The 18,701-nt window shown below is 40.2% G+C and overlaps 1 protein-coding gene across 1 annotated transcript; it reads left to right on the top strand.

The window, feature by feature from the left end:
* The first annotated feature begins 97 nt into the window (after positions 1–97).
* LOC128893872 (protein kinase C) lies at positions 98–8,706 on the top strand. The gene is made up of 9 exons (XM_054155169.1): positions 98–2,370; positions 2,903–2,963; positions 3,029–3,254; positions 4,080–4,111; positions 4,731–4,798; positions 4,896–5,037; positions 5,126–5,692; positions 5,772–6,367; positions 6,450–8,706. Exons 1-9 carry the CDS (start codon positions 2,041–2,043, stop codon positions 6,612–6,614), a joined length of 2,187 nt encoding a protein of 728 aa, XP_054011144.1. The 5' UTR covers positions 98–2,040; the 3' UTR covers positions 6,615–8,706.
* Positions 8,707–18,701: the final 9,995 nt, after the last annotated feature.

The raw sequence follows: 18,701 nt of genomic DNA on the forward strand, positions 1-18,701 counted from the left end.
TCGCTCGTAACTTTCGATCGGCGTTCGTCCAATCGGAGACCTGTTACCCTAAATCCGGATTCCCAGTTCGTCGGCAAATGAAACTACTCCCAAACGGGTACGAATAAATAAATATCGTCGATTCAATTATCCCTCCGCAATACATTTTTCACGAACAGAATTAATCAAGGATCGAATAGTTCTCGACCTTTCAGCATCCGCTGAACGCCAGTGCCGTAAGTAGAAGTGCTCTTTTTTTAGCCGAACCTCCTCCAATAGGATGGCTACGCATCATTCTGTTTCCACTTGTTCCGCAAGCTCTTCGCGTAAACGCGCATAACCAGTGACGGATCTGGTCTCCGAGGGGCCTTTATTTTCCGAAAAGTTACTGGATCCGACAAATACGTTAATATATATTTTCGACATTTACGTCTTCTCGGACGGCTAACGATTAACGAACCAAAAGTTGGATCAACCTGAGAGTTCCCCCTTCGATACAGATAATGGAACATCCGAGAAACGATCAATTTAATCGTCGCGAGCGACTCGTGATTAATTCAATCGTAAATCGTCTCGAGCGAGCAACGATTATCCATTTTAATCGTAATCGTTACTTCGATTAAACTCCATCGGACACTAGTGGAAACGTAGCCTGAGCTTTCGACGGAAACTCACGAGATCCTCCGAATGGCGTCCGAGGCCGAGATCGAATCGCCCTTTAGACGAAGCACGGAGTGACCAATCGAGCGGTTCGGGTCGGTGGGGGCTGTCAAGGGACGGTAAACGAGTGCTTATCGTGATATGTCGTCCTCGTAATCGCAAGACAAGATTCTCTCGGGGTGTTTTAACTCGTGACGTAATCGTTCGACGACGCGACGAGGACAATAATAATAATAATAAAAAAAAAAAGGACACGGGGAAACACCGAAGGACAAGGAAACCAAAGAAAGAGAGACAGTGGAGTTTAATGGCTCTCAGGAGATTGGAAATACAAAAACAGGCTTCGCGCTCGCGAACGGGGCTCGCAACAAGCAACATCGTCTCACGTTCGCTGGTCCCGTGTCCAATTCTCCGTCTCGATTTCGATGACAGGCTGTTGTTGCTGTCGTCGCGAATTCGGCTTCAGTTTCCGTGTCTGTTATGCGTAAACGCGGACCGAGCCGAGTGTTTATAACTGCACGATCAGTGGCGTAACTACAGGCTGGTGCAACGCATATCGAAACACGATTTCCAAGTCAACGGGTCCCCCGAATTTATTTAACAAAAATCAAACGTAACTTTATCGATTGACGTCCGCTCTTTTTGTACATTAAACACGCGTTTTCTACGTGAATATATTTTCTTCGAACGGTAACGAACACGAGAAAATCCTGTGTCTATGTTGCTAGAAATGTTTCGTTAAATTTAACGCGTATCGCGAGATATGTTGGTTCGTTCTTTTTACAAGATATAAACACGATGCCGTGTTATTTTCGTTTAGCATCGTTCATGTTTTGTCAATAATTAATATAAACAAAATGTTTCGAGTAAAATATTTCTTGTAGGATATCCGTTTCCGAAAGGACCGCGCCATAAATTTGAACGCGAGGCCGCGGAATTGCTAGTTACGTCACTACGCGCGGTACTGGCGGCGCCGAAGGGAAAGGGAAAGGGTGGCGGAGAAGGAGACGGAGCAAGTTGGAAGGGAGAGTGACACGGGGGGGGGGGGGAACAGTGTGCGTGCGCGCGTGAAGGAGCGAGAAGGAAAATAGAGCCGAAGGCTCGTCGGGGACGGGATATATTCGAAGCGGTGCGCCACACATTTTCCGACGGAAGGTCGTTATTTACCGTGGCGAAAAACTGTTGGTGAAATATTTTTCGAGAGGTCTATCCTCGATAGACGCGTCGCGAATCGTACGACAACCTCCTCCGACCAGAACTCGTTGGGCACCGCGGCGATGGTTCGATCTGGTTGACCGAGTAGTTGACTAATTTCTGAATAACCTGCTCGTACGATCTGAAGTGTCAGCTCGTCGACAGGCGTGACAGCCCGTCGACTGGCTCGTCCGTGTTCTGTTCACGATGTTCACGGGGACGGTGAAGATCGAAATATGCGAGGCAGTCGGACTAAGGGCGACAGACAAGCAGCGCAAGTTCTGGCAGGACGAACCTATACTCGACCCTTACGTTCAGCTGGACGTCGACGAGAATCATCTGAATCGTTCGTCCACCAAGCCGAAAACCTTCGATCCAGTGTGGAACGAATCATTCACCCATGACGTCCAGGATGCAGTCATGCTCGGGCTTACAGTTTTTCACGACGCGGCATTGCCACCGGATTATTTCGTCGCCAATTGCAGTATCCCCTTCGAGGAGCTTGTCAGCAGAAACGACAAAACTGCAGACTTCTGGGTTCGTTTTACAACGTCACATATTTCTCGTTACGTTTCTCCTTTAACTTTCTATCGCTAACAATATATTCTTGAATTACCGCGTTTAGTAATGCATTATTGTTTTCGTTGTTTCCCTTTCTGTGTTATGCCTGTACACTTTTCCATAAAGTCCTTCGAGTTCTTTTCGGTCAATTGATCAGTCTAATTTTGTTTAGCAGCGATGCTATTATGTTTGCTGTTGCTGTGTGCAATAGCGAAATGACACATAATCTGTGTTTGTGTGCATTTCTATTACGATATCGTAGAGGAATTCAAGGTAGTGATAAGACTGTGTCAATAAGAACCAAGTTAAAGGAAAACGCGATAGGTGTTACAGACACTTGAAATAGTTAGCAGTGAAACACAAGTTCCTTTAAAATGGTGCAAGACGGTGAAAATTTTAAACAAGTAAAGGAATTTAAAAATATTTCTATATTTCATCTATCAGTTTCAGTTTATAATGATGTTGATATGTACAATAAAATCACAACATAAAATGAAATTTGTTTCAGGTCGACCTGGAGCCTCAAGGAAAACTAAGGGTTAGGATTGATCTGAAGTGGAATGACCAAGGTAAGATATCTTTCAGAAATAAATCAAATACATTTAGATCATATTTTCATAATAAACTTTTGTAGATCAACAACGGGGTTGCGGTGCAGGCAATGGAGAAGGCATCGGAAGCAGAGGTGGTGGAAGCATCACTGCTGGTCGAGAACCCAGGAGGGAGTTCAAAGAACGACAGGGTTTCAATCGGCGACGGGGTGCTATGCGACGTAGAGTTCATCAAGCAAACGGTCACAAATTTATGGCTACTTTTCTGAGGCAACCGACTTTCTGTTCCCACTGCCGTGAATTTATATGGTACGTCTTTTGCGCAAACGTTATTGACTACACTCGCTTAGGGTCTATATCACGAGCATATTCTAACTCTGATTCAAGACATTTACTAATTTAATTCATTTCATGATTTACAACTCTGTCCACTTAATTTGGTGTGCATGTCTGGAAACAGAAATAGCATATCATCCTGTATTCGCAATTATTTGCGATAAAGTTTAATAAATACGGACACACCAAATTAATGTGGGATTTGGGAATATTGGATTAATTTTGAAAGTGTTGAAGTTGCATGTTGGGTATTTGGTTTCTTATAGTTTATATTTCGAACGTTCTTTTAAGTACGTATTTTCGTTACGTCGATATTTCGATAAATGTGTAACAAATAATTATCGACTACACTACTAGCGTATCACGACATTTGGAGCACGGACATGAAAATTTAACAAATGCATTTAGGTACATCAATTTTCCATCATCTTCGAGTATTCTTTCCTTTTTTTATCTCATCGCGGCAGAGTAAGGAGTACTTGGTACTTTGCGTACCGTTTCGGGGACGATTCAACCAGAAATCAGCTGCATGCACTTTTTAGTGAAATTATTTTCATATTAACAGGGTGTTGCAATATTTTGTACAAGAGAGTTCGTAGTAGTACTACAATATTTTTATAAACGTAAGACGGAAACGTAAAACTAGCATACATATAGAGTGATCATCGTTATTCTAATCTTTCTCAAAAGGCTAGCACAAACATCTAATTATGGTTTATGGTCCAAGAAGGCATACGTATGTGTTTTGTGAGGGTATACAAGGAGATGATGTGATGTGTTTTGTCTGTTGTATTTCAGGGGCTTGGGCAAGCAGGGCTATCAGTGTCAAGGTGAGAAGACACATACACGTTATTAACAGATATTATAATTATATATTTGCTTGCTCTATCTTTGTACGAACATATGTTTATTTAGGTGTGTGTGCGTATGTGTATATAGTTCATTACAAAGAATTAAGTCATTTTGGAGAATCGGAACTTTTATAGTTGAGTTCGAAAAATTGAATTTCTTAACATTTCATTTGGTCCATGGCGCGATACTCGATACTGTGCTTTCTGTAACAATAATTGACGAATTATATGGTTATAATGCATCAGTTAAATTCTTACTTTAAATCGTTATTCTCTAATTTTGTTTCGGAGCGTACATTAACATGGTAATACGCGGGGAAACCTTTCATTGCATGTCTTTAAGTACAATGTAATAAATCGCAAGGAGGTTCTAATGGTTTCATTTTATCACATCCTTAGAGGTCATATTCTGTCTTTAATGTTCAAGCTTATACTGGTCCTATGGCAAGACTATCACAACATCCACCAAGTTTAATTTATGCTTGTCATATCGAATCAATGCGTCTAATCACGCATGCAACCAGCTTCGGTCATGCTATGCTCATAGTTGTCCAAATAAAAATGTGTTAATATTAAATGAGACATTATTGTGTTTCAGTTTGCACATGTGTGGTTCACAAGAGATGTCACAAGCTGGTTATTACAAAATGCCCAGGCATGAAAGAGGTAACCACGATACGATGCATTTATTCAGTTTTATTGTTCGCCGTTAAAATTGAATTTTTGTTTAATTTTCAATTCATCTATCGATATTTAATTCCAGTCGACTCATGATACGGAAAGTCCGCGCTTCAGCATAGACATGCCGCATCGTTTCGCTGTACACAATTACAAAAGATTTACATTTTGTGATCACTGTGGATCGCTTTTGTACGGTTTATTCAGACAAGGCTTACAATGCGAAGGTAAATTTATACAACGTAATGCAAATTCTCCGTATCCAAAAATATGATTAAATGTACGACGCTTGAATTTATTTTTGTTTTTATACAGCTTGTAATATAAATGTCCACAAAAGGTGCCAGAAAAATGTAGCCAATAATTGTGGGATAGACACAAAAGCTATGGCTGAAATCTTAAGTACAATGAATATATCGCCGGATAAGCAAATAAAAACTCCAAAGATTAATTATAGAACAACAACTTATCAGTCTGGTCAGACACCTCCAACCGTAACCGTTACGGACACCTTACCGACGGATAATATGCAACCAGTTCAAAAAACAGAGGACGCGCCGGTTATCGCTACTGAAAATACAGTACCTGCTAGTGAGAACCAAGTTAGAAAGCTTGGTATCGAAGACTTCAATTTCATCAAAGTTCTCGGTAAAGGTAGTTTTGGAAAAGTGATGTTAGTAGAACGAAAAACGAATCCTGACGAGGTTTACGCCGTGAAAATCTTGAGAAAGGATGTAATCATACAAGATGACGATGTGGATTGCACGATGACGGAAAAACGTATTTTAACACTGGCAGCGAAACATCCTTTTCTCACTGCTATACATAGTTGTTTCCAGACAAACGATCGATTGTTTTTTGTTATGGAGTTCGTAAACGGAGGTAAGAATTATTTATACCAACGTTTTATTGTAATATATAGCGTTAAAAACTCAAGCAATATTATTTTTCTTTATTTCAGGCGATTTAATGTTTCATATTCAGAAAGCACGAAAATTTGACGAAGCGAGAGCACGCTTTTACGCAGCAGAAGTTACACTCGCGCTTCAATTTCTCCATAAACATCACGTTATTTATCGAGATCTTAAATTAGACAATATATTACTCGACCAAGAGGGTCATTGTAAATTAGCCGATTTCGGGATGTGCAAGGAGGGCATTGTCGAAGGGAAAACAACCACGACAACATTCTGCGGTACTCCGGATTATATAGCACCTGAGATTCTTCAGGAATTACAGTATGGCGCCAGCGTCGATTGGTGGGCACTTGGCGTTTTAATGTACGAAATGATGGTCGGTCAGCCACCATTCGAAGCGGACAACGAAGACGATCTATTCGAGTCCATCTTACGGGACGATGTAGTTTATCCGAAATGGATCTCGGAAGAAGCAGTATCGATTTTAATAGGATTCATGACGAAAAATCCCGCCGATAGGTTAGGTTGCGTTGCAGCTAATGGCCGCGAGGACGCCATAAAAACTCATCCATTTTTTCAAAGGATCGATTGGGATGCGCTCGAAGCTCGTAAAGTGAAACCACCGATCAGACCAAAAATTGTAAGTTCATTTAATCGACTCGATGTATTATTTTACCTGTTGATTAAGTATTACTAAACGACGATCGTATCGCATTGTTTAGAAAAGCGAAAAAGATACGTTGAACTTCGACGCGGAATTCACGAAAGAGGATCCGGTATTGACACCGGAGGATCCGGACGAAGTAAACTGCATCAATCAAGAGGAGTTCCATGGCTTTTCTTTCGTCAACAAAGACTTCAATCCAGCTAGGTTTGGAGTACAGTAAGGAACACGAACCAGTGAACGAAAAAGAGGATACAATGTTAATATCAACTTAACGCTTCTTGCTTAACGAAATTGGCGACGATGTCAATCTGCAAAGCTGAACATCGGCGTTTTGAAGCTGCTCGGGGTCTCCTTTGTATTTCGTCTTCGCCGAAGAATCATTTTCTGTGTTATTGGAAGCAACGCTCAAGCTGCAAGAAAAAACAGTGGGTGGAGATCATCGAAAAATTTGGAAACTACGGTTTAAGGTCTTCGGTGTCCGTTCCGTATATGAACTGGCAGTTTTTTCGCAGAGATATCGATCGTTAACGAGCAAACGTGACGTTAATTTGGCACAAGTAGAAAAACGCATTCGAATCTAATTGTGTCTTTAAGGTTTGGCGAAGTCGCTGTTATCTTTTCATTTTCATGGAAAGCCAGATACCAGCGTTATCGAGAGGAAACGCCAACGAGAGATTCAATTTGTGGTCATTAGAGAGCAAACGTACTTTGGAAATCGAGTACTCTGATTAAGGAAATTAGTACAAAAAAAAAAAAAAAAACGAAAAGAAAAGAAAAGAAATGAGCAAAGAAAGTCATTTTTGATGGATAGCGCAAAAGATCGCTGGGCGATCTGTTATTTTCTGTTGAATTGATATTCTTAAAAAATATATATAATATTGTTAGAAACTCTACAGAAGTATTAGGGGAAGACGAAGGATTTGAATCGGTAAGAATTTTTCAGTGACTTCTTAACCGTGTATTTCGTTTCCTCTCAGAGCGCTTTTAGAGGATTTTCCTCGACGCAGAGTGTTTTATACCAGTGAAAAAGAAAGAAACAAGTTCGCACAGGATCAGCTTTGAGTCTGAAAGGTGAAAAGAACATTGATATCGATTTAACTCTTATTTCTTTTTTTATTATCACCGGTGATTCGGTTTCTTATAAAATACGCGGGAAAAAAATCTTTTCTGATTTACAGACTCACGGTTAAAATCGTGTAGAAAGACTTGGCACTTGTGCATAATTTTTTTTTTTTTTTTTTTTTTTTTTTTTTTTTTTTTTTTCATTAGCGCTTACGTACTTACGCGATAGTTTCGATGCATATTATAAGGATTATTTTTTATTACGACGAAAGGAACGATCGATTCCGATATTGCTTGAAAAGTAAATCGTGTTTTAGGTCTTTAGCGTAGTGTCGAGTCACTAGTGATCAAGACTGAACGTAAGCTGGGCTTAAGTTTTGACAAATCACCAGCCGGCACAATTGCAAATGTCGAGTCTGTGTAAAACTTGTGCATATAGTATAGTTTATCCATAGAGAATCGGGAAGTTGTGTTTCTGTTCGAACGAGATCCGGCGTTCTCGAACAGTCTAAACTTTTCGTCGAGCTTTATTCAGAGGAGCATCTCGCAGCGCTTCTCCGATAGGATTTAAATTAAATTTAAAAAAAAAAAAAAAAGGGAAAAAAGCGAAAGAAAGAGCAACCATGTTCGCACGACGAAGATCGAGCAGGATACGATCTGACCTTGTGGTCATGGTGTTTCATACTTAAAATAGAATTTTAAGTGATCATAGACGCGACGGGAGTCCACTGGTGGTCACCGTCAAAGTTACGTAAAAGAATGCATACGTGTGTGTACGCGTATAAACATAACTTATTGAAACAGTACGCCTAAAAACGTTGCGGACAAACGGGTCACGCGATTAAGAACACTCGAGACGATCGAACACGTTAATCGCGTGAAATACCCGCCCGTGTCCGCGGGTCTTTTGATCGATGCAAATATTAACCACGAATGACATATGCGTGTTGAACACGCGATTGTTGAACATCTTAATCGTTAAGCGAATTTAAAAAAAAAAAAAAAAAAAACAAAACAAAAACAAAAACAAAAAGTCCACCTAGCGAATATCGATGCACATTCAAAAATCTTCGTACGTGTTGTCTCTAGTTAGGTGTCTTTAAGGCTTGAAGCATCAACCTCGTGTACTTAAGATTAGTAAAAGCTGAAAGCTCTATATAGTATTAAGTGGTAAATAGTCGAGCCTTATCCGCAACGTAAAGAAGCACCTGAAGTACGTAAAAAAAAAAAAAAAAAAATAAAAATAAAAATCAAGAAAAACAAGAAAAAGAAAAAAAAACGTAAATCAGCGAACGGTTTATCTTATGGACGGATAAAAAAAAAAAATGTTAACTAGGGTGGGTGATAAAGAGAGATTTATTCGAGAACGTGAAAAATCTTCTCGAGGTTTCGTGGAGCGCGAGCAAAAGTGAATAAGAGAAACAAAATACTCTATACGTAAGTTAAGGCACGTTATTTCGTCGTTGTTTGTGCCGTGAAGTTTGCACCAAAGATTTCAATTCAGTTTTCTTTCTTTTTTTTTTCTCTCTCTCTCTCTCTCTCTCTCTCTCTCCATATAGAGAGCTTCGCAACACGAATCGCGGCTGGATATAGTGAATGAATCACGAAACTTCGGCCCCGGTTTCGATCCTTGGTGTAAACTTGAATTCGTCGTTGATAGTTCTAAACGGAAATGATTTAGCCGATTCTAGTAATAATAGCGAGTAACGAGTAGTAATAATAACGTTTAGTAATCGTAAATCGAGAAAGAGAAGAAACAGCGGGAAGAGCCGTACGTAGTACCGTGAAGAAAACAGAAAAAAAATATTTTAGCGCGTGTCCGTCGGGCGATCAACCACTGGACGACAAACACTTGTCAGCCCCTGGTTGTATTCGAGCGGTTAATCGCGGCTACGGAACGCGCATGTCGATGTCGTGATCATTGTCGCCGTGTCGTACTCGTACACATTTTTATGTCCTCCATAGATATTAGGCCCGTTTAAATGAACGATTAAGGAAAAAGAGGAAGAAAAAAAAAAGAAAATGAGAAATTGCTAATAGGATACGTTCGTGTCTGCCCCTCTGCGTGCTTCGAGCCTGTGCAGGACTCGAAACACGGGAGTGACAGCATCGAGACAATCGAGACGAACAACTCGATGTTCCAGTGTTAGAAATTAACGATCCGTGGAATGAATATCGTCAGTACAAGGAGAATTAATTTCCATAGTAGTATAAATTGTTTGCGTAGATGTACAGGGTCGGATTAAGACGCGAGCTTTAGGGACCTACGTTCCACGGAGGGCCTTCAGAGTTAAAGGTACTTCGTTTCCGAATGTCGAATCAAAGTATACGCGTGTACTATACGAAATCTGTACGAGAGATCTATACGATCTTAATCCGGCTTTGTACACGTACGATGCTGATTTCGCAATCATTGGCGAGAAGCAATGCTCGTTCGCATGTAAATGTAGCTGATCATCGTACCTTTTTACAGCTTTTGCTTGTATAGCAATAATTACCGACCGATAGCATCGATATACACGTATCGAGAACCGCGTCGAATGTCATTCTCCGTGTACTGAAATTCAGAGTGCTGTATCCTCGTCGTTGGTAATCTTTTTCGTAACGATTAATCGTACCAATCGCAATATTTAACGATTACGGTTTACGCTACTGTTTTAGGAGAATCGAAATCGTCCCGATCGATCAGGGTCAGCACTCGATTCGTTCGTCTGCGTCGGTGCACTTATCGTAAATCTAGTCAGAATGGAGATTATACCGAGGGAAACGGGCCCTAGTTCGACGCAGGGCCGTGTCTAGAAACTTTTAACGTCCAGGGTAACGATGGAATACACCGTTACAGAAAAATGTATCGTTTCGCATCGCGGTAAAAAGATGTTCATCTCGCCTTTCTGAAAGAAAGCCCGACATGGACAAACTTCCCGTTTAATCGCGTTTTCTTAGCAATATTATTTCACGAACAAGTTATACAAGTATCCCCATTCTCGTCCGTCTTGTCACGGCCCTGGTTCGATGTTTCGAGCCGCGAAGGTAATGTTTAAATTCAAGAGAGACGAGTTAGTCCGGCCTACGCTTTAAAAAAAAAAAAAAAAAACAAAACAAAACACACACAGACGGTTACGTGCGTTATTTCGACAGGAAATTACTGCTGATGCCGTGTACCTATCATTGTGTCTAGGATTACCGTGTAACAATTATCCCGTACGTTTAATGAAGAAGAAAAAAAAAAAAAAGTAAGATCAAGCACTCGATTCGTCGCTAGATATAAGGGCGAAGTTTCGTTTAGTACCACGGTGCGAGTTGGAGGAATTTCGTGCACCACCATTTCATCGGTAATAGTAACGCGCGATATCTTGTTCAGTTGTAAAATCCGTTTTTGTCAGACGATTCTCGATACTCGTTGCGAAAGTGATGCGTACCGGAGATGAGAGAGAACGTAACGATTGCCGTCCTGAACACATCGATACGACGAGCACGGTTAACCCTTTGATTGTCATAGACGCTCGTCGTCAGTCGATCGGTCGACTGCGTGCGGTAAACACCTACGGGCTTCTAGCGTGCGAAAAAGTCTTCGATGTTGTCCGTCGACAAAGGGTTAAATTGAACATCCAGTGGTTTCTTTCGGTTATTACGATTACGTAGAAAGTAATAAGCAGACGAATAAGAAAGTAAGCAATTAATTTATCCGTTTCAATTGTACCAGTAAAAATGCCACGAAATACAATCCGTCGATATTGCACGGAAGAAATTATTGCGCTTGAACGGGTTATCTCAACCGATAATCGACGATCGAATCGCGTCCTATTTTTCGACGAACGAGAACGTGCTTTTAACGAAACGATTACTATTGTCGTAGGAGCGTAATCGGTCGATATTATTCTTGCTACGACAACGATCATCGAGCTGACAAAAACGGTTTTTTTTTTTTGTTTTTTTTTTTTAAGATACGTACGCCGTTTCGTTTTACAGTATTCACCTAGTTTCTCCGAGATCTTGTTTCCAATTTCGCACGAGTATTCTGGAAATCGTGCGCGACCAAACCGCGTCAATACTCGGTGTATTAAAATCCATTAGCTAATAGCAGATGTTACATATTTTATATATATAGTATATGTATATTTTTTAGTTTTCCTTAAGCTCGATCCGTTTCACATGGTTGCTTCAACCGAATCCTTTTCTCGTCTTATTTTTTCTTGTCGCAGCAACGGTCGCGATCAGAACGAAAACTTTCTCTATTTATCTTTTTATTTTTATATTCTTACTTACGTCATGCTTACATTTCTCGAGTCACGAAGAGAACTATCGTCGTTTATTCCATGGAAAACAATAATGAAAAGCTAAAATATATTATATATATATATAACGCGTACATATGTTTAGCGAAGTTTTACGGTAGCGCGATAGAACTAAAATAATGTTAAGGACGATAGTGCTCTTGTCATGCGCCCGATACCTCTTCCCCTCCCCTCACCCACCCTCACCCGTTATCAATTATCGCCTTGAGATTTTTGTATTCGCTAGTCAGTCGCGTTGATAGGGCGTGGCGATGAAGTCGCGTGTCGTTTCATTGGCTGGCTTTTGGGCATCGCGCGCGCTGATTCGCGTACACTTGGATGTCACGTGACCTCTGTGCTTTGGAATGCGCGGGAAACGCGTTATCATATCGGTGCGTATTCGAGGTTAACGATGGTCGGGCAAGGAACGCAATGGTTTCGACGACGCGTCAGTTTACGTACGTAAATAACGTATTAAATGCTACATAAAGTTATATACGTATATATATATATGATATATGATACGCATACGTAATGTATATTATATATTATATGTATATATATAATTAAAATGAAGAAAGAGAATTAATATTGTTGCAATATAGAGTTTTAAGTAGAGTCGCACGTGACTTACGACGGTGGTACCTTTCCTTTTTAGAGTATAATTTATAAAAATGATATATATGTATAAACATGACAAACAAAAAGGATAGAAATGTATATATTTATAAATATATATAAGCGAAATGAGATAAACATAAAAAAATATATATATATATATATTATATATATATATATATATATATTAGACGTACGCGTTCTCTTTAAGTTTCTTCAGACCTGTGTTAAAATCCGTCAGTTTTCTTTCCATTTCAACGATCTTGGTTTGCTTTTTTCTTCCCGTACGCAACAGTATAAAATCACAAGCGAGATAGAAAAGGGACCAACGTCGCTGAAAACGAACGAACACCATGAACACATTTTATCCTGGGTCTGAACGATACTGGGATAGCCGTACAAAAAAGAACAAAAATATATATAGAGAGGAAGAGAGAAAGAGTCAGAGGAAGGAAAACCGACAAACGAAACTCTGTACAGGGTGTCCCAACAATGTTGGAAGTCCTTGAAAATAGTGGTTCGGGAGGTGTTTTGAAATAACTTTTTCCTTAGCGAAAATGTTGTCCGAAGCTTCGTTAAGGAGATATTAACAGAAAACCCCGACCAATCAGAGCGCGCGGATACCCTTGGAGCGCCACCAGTAGGCGTGGCTACGCGCCAGGCGGCCGCGCTCATACGCCACCGCGGAGCGCTCCATCGGCATACTCGCGCTCCGATTGGTCAGTGCTTTTCGTTAATATCTCCTCAACGAAGCCTCGGACAACATTTTCGCTAAGGAAAAAGTTGTTTCAAATCACCTCCCGAATCACCCCTTTCAACGACTTCCAACATTTTTAGGACACCCTGTATATCGCGCTAATATGCTTGCGCGCAGTGTTGAGTTAGGCGTTCTTCAAACAAGGCAACAAACGCCCGAAGAGAACCGTCGAAATCGCGATCGATCACCAGCTCCTCTTTTCGCAATCGTCGTATTTATCGATCACGATAATATAATTTGTAATAATTCGTATAAAAATTGATTTCGAATATAATTTATAAAGCAGGGAGGACTCATTTTTTAAATGTTTAATACACGCACACACGCATAGGAACGAAATACTATTTAGAGTTATCGAGTAAAAGCCAAGTTTATCGTAGTTGACGCGAAAAGAGGTGCAACGGTTTCAAGTATTACTCGACACTGCTTGCGCGAAAAACGAAAAAAGAAAACGCGTAACACGGGTTGTCGAGACTCTTTTTAGGTTAACTTGTAACCGGGGTAGCCCGCACGAGTCCCCGGCGTTTGGCTGAAAACTGATTTTTCGCGTGCTTTTTTCAAAGGAAGCGTAATTAATATACCTTTCGACGAGAGCAGCCGTCCGTAAGATTGAGAGCGAACAGAGAGAAATGTTTAACGAAAAACGATGGATATATAAGAGAACGCGAGAAGCCGAGATTCCGATGAAAGAGTAGCGAGATTGCTGTGTTAATTGTATCTCGACGTGTCGTTAAATTTCGTAGCGTGGCGTATTATATGTTACACACCGTATTATTGTCGTTATCGATAGTAGAAATTTCGCGAGGGCTCTATGCGTGTATTTTTCGTCGTCTCGGAATTAGGAATCCTTCCTTTATAGAAATCTCACGTCCCTTAGATTCTCCTCCGCGACACGGTCCGATTCCTCGATGCTGTTTCTGCAAACTGTTCGCCTGAGTTTCTTCCGAATTTTATTTACAGACAGTTGGAAAAGTATTTGCGCGTCCAGTTTTCTTTGCGAGCACGTCATCTCGCGAAAACTGACCGTACAAACATTTTCTCGGCTCGCTGTATATCTAATACGTTCAGTGTGTTATACGTATGCAACGGTACGCATACGCACATAACGTGGAAACGCAAAGTTGCGAAAACATTGTGCGAGAAGAAATAGTTTTCATCGAAGAATTCTCTATCCATGCCTCGCATATCGAATCGTTTCGTCTCGATTTTATCGAACATTATGCGAGGCACTCGCGTACAATTAACGCCACTTCGCTACTTCGTTCATATTTTGATAAATACCGCACAAACAAGCATTTTGGGGAATTTTTTTACGATTCTTCTTTATTTGAAGAGAATTTTATATTATTATTATTATTGAATGTCTTTGTCGTGCACATAGTCGTATAAAAGAGTAAGCAATTAGCGCAAAGGCGAGGTACAGGCAGAGGCTGCTTTTCGACCTCCATCCACGATCTTTCTATACGTAGAGAATTTAAAAAAAGAAATCGAACGCTTCCCCTCGCACAGTGTCTTGTATTCGTAAATGTATGTCTCATTGAAAGTAAAAGTGCAAGTATTTTGATATAAACAACTCCCAGTTTGTAACCATTTTTCAATCGTTTATTTCATAGCAAACAATTAACCTATCCGTTAGGTGTACGTTCACTCTGAATTGAAGACTTCGTCTCGGTGTTAATCGTGCTTTCAATGACCCGTACATTGAGAAATCGTGCTTGCGCGCTGTTCAAGCGTAATTTTAGGGAACAAACAATTATTTTTTTACATGCGTTCAACCCAACCCGGCCGTTCGTCGGATATCGTATGTTACCTAAACGCAAACTCGAGGCCCGAGAACCTCGTTACAGGCCAAAGCGTTAATTTCGTCGCGTTAATCAGTTGCAATGCTAGAATCGTAATCGTCGCATAGCGTACTTCGCAAACCCTCCGTAACTATCACGCCTACTGTTTTCATTTACGTTTCACGATAGCGTCATCGAGACAGTTTAATGGATGTTCACGTAGAAACGAAAATAGGAACGAAGTCTATTTAATTAACTCGTTACAATTAGCACCTTGCGAACCGATCACGCGTTATATTCGATGTTCCATTCTTACGACGACGCTGTTCGATGTACTATACATATATCGTTTCTCCATTTCTGATCGATCGAGACACGAAGTTGCGTATTAGTACGCAAGGTGTCGTCTTTTCTTTGTAACCTATATGTCAACGTCGGTGCTCCGGGAGTAAAGTGTTTGTTAATCATTTTGCTAAACCAGCGATCGACGCGAGAACTGTATCAAACCAGCGAACCGATATAAGTCATCCGTATTCGAAACCGATGACAACACGTCCAATCGCAGTTTCTTTCCAGCGAGATCTGTATTCCGTTGTTGATTATGCCGACTCTACCTGACGTTTAATTAAAGCCTATTTCCGTGTTAACGATTTACCAGTGATTGTTGCCGATCTATGAAGTCCGAAGTCTAATTTATAAATGTGATAGAGAAGCGTACGGCCAGAGGCATAACCATTGCAGGAACAAATTATTCTTCTTTGAAATCATGAAGACTGTAGAACGAGATCCAACTCCCTAAGAAAGTTACTAGAAAACTGTTAGCAAAATCCCGAACTTGAAGTTATGAATATTTCGTCCACTCGCGGCGCAAGTGCGCACAGCTACGATATATATATATGTCGTGTGTGTATGTATTATCGTATATATGTATGATAATACACGTTTATCTGTTCTAGAAAAAAGAAATAAATGACCTCTGCTCGTACGCGACAAATAACGTATTAGCGAAAGTTACAAATGTGCATTATTTATTTCTCGATTGTATTTATATATAGATACCGTTAATTGTAGCAAGTCTTAATAATAGTTTACGGAAGCGTTATTATCTGGTGTTGAATAGCGATATAACCCTGTCGATGCTTCGAGCACGAATCCTGAATTCGTAACGAAAAAATTGCACGCGAGGTGTTTTTTTTTCTTAACTCGGTAATATATTGATTTCGATACATCGGCTGCTTGTTAGCTAATTGCTTTGGGGAGTGGTGATTTTGTGTGTAAAAATCATTGTTCCTGACGAGCGTGATCAAGTCGGCTCGATTTCGATCGTGTTACCGTAGTAATTAAAAACGTCGTAATTCCTCTCGGTTAACCTTTTCCTTAATTTCGTTCTTTTCTTTTTTCTTACGTCATGGGTGATAGCGAGTTTTTCAATTCGATGAACGGATAACGCAATCGAGGGTGTACATCGATTCATTATACCGTGGCTATGATTCGTTGCGCGAATATTGTGAATCCTAACGATCATGAAATGTATTTTTATTTATGCTTGCATAAGCTGCCACGCCGATTCTCTCGACTTTTGTTCCGTTTCGTTCGAAGATCATTCCTATTTGTATTTTTCGCGAGTGAAATCAGGGAAGTGGGACAAAACTGTAAAGAACACGTTCATTGACCGGCATTTAAATACACGCGATTTTAATGTATTAAAATATTTCCACGCGGTATTTTAATATATCGGTAGTTCCCGCGTGAGAGGAATTTGTTCGACGACACCCTGCGTATCGTGCCAATTTCAAAGTATTCGATGAGCTTGTAATAACGATTGGTACGAATGAACACTTTACGGTTGGTAAAGTGTCAGAGACAGTTATCGCCGGATGGATTCCTCTCGCACAGGTATTATCGTACGTTGAGGGGATGTCCGTGACGTGTGTCTGTGAATAAAGAAATATTATAAACACGTGCAAGAGAACGAAAGTGAATTCGTTCACGCGTGCGTGTGCGTGTACGTGTGTGGATGTTTCGTTGATGGAGTTGATCGAGTCGTTGATTTCGTGCAAATGGTTGGAAAATACATTACCAACGCTTTGTATCAAAAACGCTTTCGGTGTTCTATGGAAAACAGTGAGTCCTACACGAGGCTAGTATATTAAGCAAGCACTTTGCGCTCGGTGTTTCTTTCGATGTATGTTAAGTGACGGATCGAATTATTGAAATATAAGAAATAATTCTCAAACGACCGCTCGGGTATTTGTTTACTTTGAGATAACTTCCGAAAGCTAATAACTTCTTGTTTCTGTATTTATTCTATAACATTGTGACAAATTACTTTTAGGACTCACTGTACGTTCCTTATTCACCAAGATAACCTCTAATGCGGACGAGTATTTCGCACAGAAGTGCAGTACAGTTAACCCTTTACACTCCGAGCATGTTTACGCCTGTAGGTAATCAACTCCAGGTACTTTCGAGTAATTCACTTACAAGGGAATTCGCTATTCGTTTTATTACGCATTCAAATGCATATAAAATGGCCATACGAACGTGTCCCAGTGAAATAGAACAAGTTTTCAATCGCCAAAGAACTAACGATTAAGAACGAGACTGTAGTAACGCGTGAACATTGTCAAATAAAACAATTTACGTTCGACCATGGTCAACCTATCCATTTACTTTATTTTCTATTCTCTTGTTCGTTATACGTGTTCGTTTATTTATATCTTTAGATTCTGTGTACGCGCGCGCGCGAGCGATTGCCTCTGTCTTTGCTATGTCTATCGTAATTAGAAATCAAAGACATTGAGTTAGATAGGTTGAAATATACATTTAATGAGAAAATATTAACGAGAAGACCTTATCGCTGCAAATACACGGGGCAATCGTAATCCCAAAGAAATACTGTTACTTGTCCGATTAATTGTGTACAAAAACGTGAATAAAAGAGAAGCATACATACACATAAAAGCTGTTACAAAATCTATAATCCTTATTATTCTTAGCCCCTCACTGGAACAGTGTAGTATCCTAACCTCCAGCAAGTAAGTATAAAATGATACTTGCTTGAGGTTTTATATTTTTCCATGTTAGGAGTACTGCAACATTACTCCAGCGCCTACGGGCAGGCAACCGGACCGGCAAGACTGCTAACATGGGTTGCCCCATACCAGGGGCATTCCCGCGCCCTGCGAGCAGGCAACCGACCCGACATATCTGTAAGTATAGGTTGAATAAACCCTTTAATTCCCCTCCATTTCCTGGCACACTTCCCTTTAAATTCTCTTCATTTCCTTACACATTTCCCTTTAGTTTCCATTCATTTCCTGGTATATTTCCCTTTAATTTCCTTCCATTACCTTACACAGTTCCCTTTAATATTCCTCCATTTCCTGGAATATTTCCCATTAATTTCCCTTCATATCCTTACACATTTCCCGTTAATTTCCCTCCATTACCTTACACATTTTCCTTTAATATTCTTCTATTTCCTGGTATTTTTCCCTTTAGTTTCCCTCCACTTCCTGGTGTAATTCCCTATAATTTTCCCTCATTTTGTGTAATATTTCGCTATAATTTCGCCTCATACTGTAATATTTCGTGGTTTAACAATGTTGCAATGGCTCCGCTCAAAACTTCAACAAAGTTGCAAGTTCAACAATATTGCAAATCGCTCCCGCGGAATTCAACAATATTGCAAGTTCAACAAAGTCGAAAACGCTCCTTTCGAAACTCAACAATGTTGCAAACCGCTTCTCTCAAAACTTCAACAAAGTTGCAAATCGCTCCTTTCGAAACTCAACAATGTTGCAAACTCAACA

The sequence above is a fragment of the Hylaeus anthracinus genome, unplaced genomic scaffold (genome assembly GCF_026225885.1).
Source record: "Hylaeus anthracinus isolate JK02 unplaced genomic scaffold, UHH_iyHylAnth1.0_haploid 3, whole genome shotgun sequence".
NCBI classification, from domain to species: domain Eukaryota; kingdom Metazoa; phylum Arthropoda; class Insecta; order Hymenoptera; family Colletidae; genus Hylaeus; species Hylaeus anthracinus.